Source organism: Eptesicus fuscus, chromosome 5 (assembly GCF_027574615.1).
Source record: "Eptesicus fuscus isolate TK198812 chromosome 5, DD_ASM_mEF_20220401, whole genome shotgun sequence".
Lineage (NCBI taxonomy): Eukaryota > Metazoa > Chordata > Mammalia > Chiroptera > Vespertilionidae > Eptesicus > Eptesicus fuscus.
In genome coordinates, this window is record NC_072477.1 from 25,541,251 (window position 1) to 25,550,739 (window position 9,489).

The window sequence follows — 9,489 nt, forward strand, 5'->3', positions numbered from 1 at the left end:
AAAGATATGTAGATCTTGCATAAGGAAGGCCATGCTGTGTCACTGACAGCAGCTTGGATAGAGATCACTGTGGCCAGTGTCACTCCTGACACTAAAAAGTAGTAATACCAGTGGTTCTTCACATCTCTCACCCCTAAGTGGTAGGACTGACCTACCGTGAAACATTTTTTACGAGTTTGGATCATCACAGAAACTTGAGGAGGATAGGAGTATCAATGGAATCAAGGGAAATTGTTCACAGTAGAACAAGAGCAATGGAATGGGCCAGGAGATTTTGTACCACATCACAATAAGTTGTGGGAGAGTTTCATGTAATTATATTCCTAGAGATGAAGCTGGCAATGCCAGGGATTAGAAATAAACCTTGAAGACCATGCGAGCTGTAGGAAGCCAGACTGATGCTCAGACATACAAATACAGTAAAGAATTCCAGGTGTCCAAATGAGACAGGCCATAGGAGCTAAGAAGAAAGAGACTACTTTTTAAAAAATACTTATTTTTTTAACATTTTTATTTATTGATTTCAGAGAAGAAGGAAGAGGAAGAGAGAGAGAAAAAAAAACATCAATGATGAGAGAGAATCATTGATCCGCTGCCTCCTGCACACCCCACACTGCTGGTTGAGTCCTCAACCTGGGTGTATGGCCTGGCCAGGAATTGAATTGTGACCGCCTGATTCACAGGTTGACGCTCAACCACAGAGCCATGATGGCCAGGCCAAGACTACCATTTTTATTTTTGTTTTTTTAATTTAAACTTAAGTGCTCTTCAATTGGTCCATGGAACTCAGTTTTAGGAAAACATAGCTTTGAAAATGAAAAACATTACACTGAGTTGACTTTATCCATTCTCCTAAACCTTGGAATTTGCTCTGTAGGAGTTGTTTTTTAAATGTTTGACCACATGAAAGTAAATATTTGACTTCAGAGAGTTTACATTCTAACTCTTACTCCTTTTTCTTGCTGTTTTCGACAGGTAAATGGCCAAGACCTAAAGAACCTTCTGCACCAGGATGCTGTAAACCTCTTCCGTAACGCAGGCTACGCTGTATCCCTGAGAGTTCAGCACAGGGTAGGTGTCGTGTCCTTTGCAGCCAGCACCTGGCCCCAGGCGTTTGTGCCATTGTGAATAAACCCTGTGGGGTCATCTTCAATGGTGTGTTTGGGTATTTTTCCTTTCACTCCCACTCTTTTGAAGAGCTTGTCTGGCAGGGGTCTTCTGGAACTCTGCTCATCATCAAAGGACATTCATAACAGTATTTTTGCAACCCAGGTCCTAGTTTTAAAGATAAAGCTTGATAACCAAATTGAAATAAATGGGGTGTTGGGGAGTATACAACCACAGTCAATTTTTTTAGTGGGGAAGGAAAACATGTGTCTGCCATTGGACGTTGTTGTTTATAAAACTCTTAAGTACAAAGATGGTAGGTTTTCTCATACCTACCCACGATGTGCTTTTCTCTATCACCTCCATGAGCACTTTACTTATCAGCTTGGTGACTCTCCTGACCAAAGCTCTGGTGCTCAAAGTTGAGCTCCAGGAAAACGGAAATGGAATCCAGAATTCAGTCAAGACAGCACCTATCCCTGTATCCACTTCTTAGTTCCTAGTGTCTTATAATGTGAATGATGGGAAGAGAAGCCTGTAGACATAATTCCTCCCATAGCAAAGATTTTGGGGGCATTTGCAACACGGGTTCAATGTGTCTTTAAAGTTATTCTCTCTTAAACTGATGCGTGGATGTGATTTCTTTTCACTTCTTTACCTCTGATTCTGTTTGCCTCCATTCCATACAGGTTTCACCTTCATCTGTGTCCAGTGTCACAAAATAGGGGAGGAAGGACACAACCTCATCTTAGGAGGGAGTGGGGTGCCTTTTGAGTTGGAAATAATGGAATTACCTCTTGTGCAATTTATGCTTAGATAACAGATAATTTAAATAACATTGCTCAGATCTGCTCTTATTGCACTCTACTGACTGATTCTTTCTAAGTAAACATTCTAGGAAGATGGACATCCCCCCTGTCCCACCCAATAATTTTCAGGTTTCCTATAGGATCAATAGACTTCATCTCATATCTTCATTTCCTGAGATGATACACATATAGCTTGGTGGAGGCAGTACAAAAGCAGAAAGAGGTTATCTGGCTTATTCCTGGGGGTCCCTTTATGGTCAGTAGCACAGAAAAGGCAAATGTCTCCCCATCAGACTTACTTTGTTTCCAGAGAATCAGTGACATTGACATATATAGTGAGGACAAACCCAGAGGACACTCTCTGACTCTCTGCTAGGTAGTGCTTGGATTTGCAGCTTTGGATAGTCTAGAGTTTATAGACCCAGGAAATGTGTCAGCTCGGACATTTCAGTTGTGGTAAACTCACATTGGTCACTAGAGTTAACATTTTTCTTTCCCTTCCAGTTACAGGTGCAAAATGGGCCGCTAGGACATCGAGGCGAAGGGGAGCCGAGCGGTATTCCCATGCCTGTGGTGCTGGTGCCACTGTTTGCCCTCACCATGCTGGCAGCCTGGGCCTTCATGAGATACCGGCACCAACTTTGAAAAGCTCGCTTTCTTCCAGTGCTCCTGATGAAGATAACATTTCTTCCTTTCTCTCCTCCTCCTCCCCTGCCATTCTCCCGTCTCTTGCCCTCTCTCTGCATAGCTCACATATGATTTAAAGAGACTGCTCCCCAACCAGAACCTGGCTCTTCAAAATCTCCAAGTCCTCGTATTCTGATGGGAGAGTAAAGGCATTGTTTGAAGGAAAGCTGAAGAAAGACTTGCTTAGGACAAATGAGGAGTTATATGTTTTACTAGGACCGCCAATAGAATCAGCTACAACCAAAGAGGGAAAAGTCCAGTCTTCCCGTCACCATGGTGATACCCGTTTTCTTAGCTGGCTTGCCTCAAAGGCCAGCTGTGCGATATAAGAGGAAGAGAGGATTTTTCTTTCTAATGATCTTCCTTGGGAAATTTTTGTGGCCTTTATTTACTTTCTAATGACATACTTGGGTGCCTATATCAAACAAAATACAATGAGGAGATCATTTTTACTTTGTAAAAAACAAATATATATATATTTACACATGTATGCATAAATGATAGTATAATAGTGAAGCCTTATGAAGAGTTAAAGAGGTAGAAACCTGCTCTGGTTTCTAGATTTCTGGTGGAAGGGGTGATCTTAATTGAGGGAGTAAGAGAGTGAGCCTGACAGGATGCCCAGTTTGAGTCATAAGAAAAAGGAAGGAAACTGAAGCAACTAGTTTAAAATCTTAGAATTCTTATTTCCCATAACAGTTAAGGTGAAGTTGAGGCAAAATGCCATAATCCAGCTTTGCGCAAGTCAATCTGTCGGAAAACCTTCGAGGTTTAGAGATAAATCTTACCCATCTCTGGCCTACCTTGGTGACTTTTTTGATACCTCACAGCCTGTGAAAGGATCAGCTGGAATGATTGTGGTCAGAGCTGTAGTGATGGGGCCAAAACAACCCAGTGAAAAAACTCCAAAAAGGAAAAAGATAGTGCCTCCGAGGTGGTGCCTGAACCCCCAGGCTCCCAGCCCCTCTCGGGGGGGGGGGGGGGCGCTAATAACAGGCAAACTCTGAGCGAGGGAACTGCTCTCAGCAGGGTGAGCATGAAACCAGCCTTGCTTCTGATTCAGTTCAGTGTAGAGAGTTTGGATTGCTAGTTTGTTATTTAAAAAAAAACACACAAAAAACACGAAACACTGGTTATGGTTTTAATGAATGAACCATTTTGCAGGGAAGGGGAAGAAAAGAGTTTTGTTTGTTTTAGGGGGGAGGGAAGTTTCATAGGGAAACCTTGAGAGAAAGATGCAGATGAATGGATGCCGAGGAATACTAAGGTTAATAATGAGGTGGGAACCGTCCTGTGTAAGTGGTATTGAAGGGTGGCTTTAAAGCATTAAGGAGAGCTGAACTAAGCCAAATTTTCTGGCTTTAAGAAAACCATTTCCATCTTCCAAACTTACTAGCTAGACTATAGGCCTTATACATACAATCTTGACAACAAGAGTGTGAGGACTTCCCCTCAGGAAAGCAGTTGTGTCTATTTTTTAGCATAGATGATCTAACAAGTATTTTACAAATGTTGATTGGACATCAGCTTTGTTAAGACACTTTTACAAAGAAAGAAAATACATATTGCCTCCATCCTAAAGGTGTTTTTTTGGTTCCAGTTGGGAACCAAACCTATATCCATAAAAATGGAATCTGCATAGTCAAGGCAATGTAAGTTTGGTGTCAAATGTACACTGCAGACAGCAAAAGGGAGCAGTTACTGAGAACTGAGCAACCATCACTGAGAACGTTCCGTGGAGGGACAAGTTAAGGACCCTTGAGGAGCTCACAGTCTAGTTAGGAAAAGTCACATGTTATCAGGTTAAATAACAGTTGAACACAATAATAAAAAGCAATGGTTCTATGCACAGCACAATGCAGCCATCACATTTTTTTAAAGGTATGCAGAAAAAAGAAAGCTATCGCATAATGATACGAGGCCAGAGTGGAAAGGGAAGGCTTTTAAAAATAATCCCATTAAGACCTTACCTCTGGGTCAACTATTCCTATAGGGAGAAACTTGCTTTAAACAATCCTGATGTGACTTATGCCTTTAAACCTGAACTGTGCACCTAGAGACAATTGGGTTTGTACATTCCTCAGAGAAACACTGACAATATTCCAGTTCTCACCCCAACCCGCCCACTGTGGAGGCTCAGCCTCGGGGTCCTCCCTGTACCTGAAGTGTGTGTAGCCATTTCACTTCTGTAGGGGCCTGCTGGCCTCCCAGGGTTCACCGCAGGGTGTGCACATTAACTCTTGAGAGGACCTGAGACATACATACCGAACGAAGCAAAGGGCAAGCAGGAAGGAAAGCTCTTTCTAGTTCCTTATTTGTTGGTATATGTAAATAGGACACCTATCCCATCGCTGGTAGAAATTTTGCTTTGGTCGATAATAGGGATTCTGATGCATTTTAATTTTGGTTTTCCCTGGATTTAAATAGCATCTGAAGATCAATATAGTAACATTTTAGGCAGGTGTGCTATATTTTTATTTCTCATTCTCTAGAAGACTACATTTTAGATAAGATGTCAGAATCCATTGTAGGTCTTTAAAAAAAAAAATCCATACTCTTTATGAATTGAATCGAATATTCCTGCCATTTTATAGATTGTATTATTTCTACTACCTAAATTATTGTGTTCAAAGTTTTTAAAAAGTATTTTTAAGACCATGTACTTAGAACACTTCTCTATATCATCCTATATTATACATATAATCCTAATAAGACATTGTTTGCTTCAATTGTCTATTTCCATTCCCTGCCAAGTTTTAATCTGTGCTGTTTAATTAATCACACCCTCTAGTCATGTGTAATGGAAAAGGGAGATTAATGTTTGTTACTGCATTTGTGCCAGGTACTGTACTAAGCCCTGTTGGTAACACTATTTGTTCATGCCTCACAACTCTGAAATCTAAGTATTGTTATAAAGACACTAAAGAAAATAAAATTACTTTCCTAAGATTGTATAGGTGGTAATAACAGAATCAAGATTTAAACTCAGGTCTTCAGGTGCCACCATCAGTGATATTTCCTCACTGGCAGTGGTTCTCAAAGTGAGGTCTCTGGTTAAAAGCATCAGCATCAACATCACCTGAGAACTTGCTAGAAAAGCAAGTTCTTAGGCTTTATCCCAGACCTATTGATTCAGAAACAGAGTAGGGCACCCAGCAATCTGTAATAATCCCTCCAGATGATGGATTCAGCTAAAGTTTAAGAATCACTTCTGAATGCCAATAATTGTCCCCATTTTCTCAGGTAGAATTACCTGGAGAGCTTATAAGAATTCTGATGCCTGGGCTGTATCTAGGCCAATTCAACAGACTCTGGGTGTGGAAGTCAGGCATCATAAAATAAAGTTTACCAGGTGATTCTAGTATGCAGTGTCAGTAAAAAACAAAAAACACAAAGAAAACCACAAAACAAAAAATACTCTGGCATTTAAACCTAGACACCATTTAAGTTACATACAGACATGGCTCCAGCCAAAAATGAGGATTTCACTTGAGCCTTTTTATTTTATTTTCTTAAAATGGAAGCTTATATTGCAATTTTCCCTCTACTTCTTTTATTTAAAAATGTGTTTTATTGATTTTTAAAGAGAGAAATATCAGTGATGAGAGGGAATCATTGACTGCCTCTCTTAGGGATCACTGCCTCTTCTACGACCTGGGCATGTGCCCTGACTAGAAATCGAACTGGTGACCTCTTGATTCCTGGGTCGACGCTGGCCAGGCCACTTGGGCTTTTTTAGAGCCCAGCTGTCCATGAGCTTCTGCCCAAAGTATAGATGTGGGATAAGAAGTGGAACATTCGTTGGCTTCTGATTTGCTAATGACTGATCAACCTCCAGCCAAATGTAGTAGCATTTCAGGTTGTGCTTCTGTTCAATCAGAAGCAAACGAGAACACTGGAGCAGAAGGAACCAGGAAGATGCTAGGATGTATTTGTCTCAGATGAGAAATCAAGGCTCAGGGAGGTGAGCTCACTTAACCCTGATCACACACTTGCTTTGTTGCATAAGTGCTCTTTCTATTTCATCTTTATGTCTTGAATATATCCACTACATGAACATATACAAAACTCCTTTTTTTAAAAAAAAATCTCAATCCACTTCCATCTTCTCTCTTTGGGTCTTAAATAAAGACCAAAGGAACTGATTGACTACACAAGTGTGTTGCAAGCTTCATGCATAATTGGGAGATGCCACAGAATAATCTGAGAAAGATCTAACATCAAATTCAATTAAATGAGCTCTTCTGAGACTAATTTCAATAGTTCTAGAGAAGCATGTTTTTTGACATTGGACATTGTTTTTATTGTGTAAATAAGCAAATTAAGATATAATTTCATGTGGAGCCAATAAAGATTTTATTGTAGTCAAATCTAGCCAAACTTATCTTTGTACAGATGAGGGTTTTTTTTTTTTTTTTCCTTCAGCAAATGAGTGCATGCTAGGTGCTGAAGATACAAAGATAACGTATAGTCACTCTTAAGCTAAAATTTCATTATTGGAAAGTGGTGGAGTATTTATTGGTGATCTTGATGTTAAATTATTTTTCTAACATCACCAAGAAGCAGAATATTGAGTTATGAAACTCTTTACCTCTCAGCTATAATAAGTTGGAAGGTGATTATGATCTTGGGTAAGCCCCTTTTGCTGTTTCTCTTTTATCTGCAAATCTTAGAGGCGAACATTTACATTTAAAAGGGTAATTGTGATAAAAAGGGAGCCAGTATTTTAAGGAATTCTGTTCTGATTGGAACCAGGTTCTTAACTGCCATAAACTCTTGCCTGATGTTGATATTTATATTTGGGCTACAAAGCACCTAATCTCTTACCTGATGCACTTGATGATAATGTGATAACATATAAGAATGCATTGCTGTGTCTAAGGAATCAAGTTATACCAAACACCAGGTCTTGTTTCTCTAAATGTTGTCCTTACTGTTCATGTTCTTTTTGCTGAGTGAAAAGGGAGAGGACTGGGTAATGTTTTCAGATGCAAATCGATCATTAACAGAGTCGTGTACAAAAAAAACTTTGTAGTTACTGTAATTATTAAATGTATTGACCAATCAGGAAAGTTGAATAATCCTTCATTTGCAGATTGGCTAATGGAATCACACAATTCCATTTTAATTCTTTATCTGCAATGCTGATTTGAATATGAAATTCTTATTGCTGGATATTTGTGCATTTTATCCCTGGGCCATATTAGTTCTTATAAGATTATTTTCCTTATGAACCTTATTTTATTTTGCTTCCTTTCTACTTTGATCCTAGTGTCACATTGCATTCCTGGATCTAAGTAGCAAGTAGAAGCCCTATAGCATCTTGGAAGATACATGGGCATAAAACTATCTTCTAGGAAATATAACTACAGATTAAATATGTTAGTGAGGCCATCAAATAGATGATAATTTCCTAAGCTTTGCTTTTTTAATCCAGATAGAACAAATGAGATCCTAGTGTATCTAACTGTGCCTCGCTCAATATTGGCATTTAATAAAAACTTGTTGCATTTGTCAGTGATCTTTATAATTTTTCCACCTTATTTTGGAGATTACTGATTTTTTTTTTTTCTTTTTGCCAACTTCTTAAGAGTAGTGCCTCTGACAAAACAATGGAAAGAGGAAAGAAAAATCTAAATGGTCAATTTGAGGCTTAGCTTTGACTAAGGAGATAAGGAAGGGCACTATCATGCACTACTATTAACGGGCTAACAATTATTGAGCTCTTTTCAACATTTCAGCTGCTGTCCTAAGCATGTGTTCATTTAAGCCTCACAACAACTGTTGTCATTATTCCCATTTTACAGTGAGATGAGCGAGGCAGTGAGAGATTAATCCACCCAAGTTATACAGCTAGAACCTGCAAACCTAACCATGGCACTACTGTCCCTAGTCTCCCTGGTGTCAGGCACTACCCTGGGGTGCTCTTTTGCATAACTACGGTAAAAAAAAATCTCCCATTATACAACATAGTATCAGTAATCCCATTTTTACAGATAAGGTAACTCATGGTTTAAAGAGGTTAACTTGCTCACGATACATACCTAGTTAGTTCCAGATCTGGGAATTTACTTAAAGCCAATGAGGAGTTCACTTCTCAGCAATCCAGAAAATGAAAGTTTAGTTTACTGAATTTGATTCAACCATGCTAGCTCAGCCTTCCATGGCATATAATAGGAAATTGGCTACACTAAGTACAAAATAGCAATAGCTGTACTCTTCTGTATTTACATACAATGGTTGAGGGCAATTGCCAACCTTTAGTATCTTACTTCTGGCCCCTTCATCCCCCAAAGCCTTAAAAGATACATAGAGGCAGAAATGGGTTTGTGCCATAGAATGAAAAAGGATTTGTCAGAACTGAATATTGACTCTGCTTAGAACTGACTTGGATGTGAACAGGAAAGGCAGTTGACACTGGTCATTATGGCTCTGTCACAGAGCTTAAGCCAAGTGCAGGCCTGGAATCCAAGTGCGAATCTGTCTCTGCTGTGTGTACAGAATGGCCACCTTCTCCCTGATGGGCGAAGAACAGATGTCAGTTATCAACTATATGACAAGCCACTGCAAAACTAAGCGACTTAAAACAATATTTTAATAAACTTTTAAAAGATTCTATGGGCTGCCTGAGTGTTTCTCCTCCTGATATCACCTGGGGTCACGTGCAGCTGCATTTATCTGATGGCAGAGCAGAGCACAGGTCGTCCTGGACATTAGTGCTGGCTACTAGCTAGGTGCCTTGGTTCTTCCCCACATTGCCTTTCTTTCATCTTACAGTCCACTAGATTGGGCTCCTCACAGACTGGGGCAGGGGAGGAGGGTCTTAGGGAAGTGTTTCCAGCCCCAATGTGGAAAGCACGAATCAAGCTTTGCATCCTTCACATTG

At 39.8% G+C, this 9,489-nt stretch overlaps 1 protein-coding gene across 1 annotated transcript in view; it reads left to right on the plus strand.

Moving 5' to 3' along the window:
* Positions 1-9,219, plus strand: part of SYNJ2BP (synaptojanin 2 binding protein) — a 31,351-nt gene extending 22,132 nt beyond the window's left edge. The window contains exons 3-4 of the mRNA XM_008138895.3: positions 976-1,071; positions 2,421-9,219. Coding sequence (XP_008137117.1) covers positions 976-1,071; positions 2,421-2,561 — 237 coding nt within the window. The 3' untranslated portion in view covers positions 2,562-9,219. The remainder of the gene's footprint in view (positions 1-975; positions 1,072-2,420) is intronic.
* Positions 9,220-9,489: the final 270 nt, after the last annotated feature.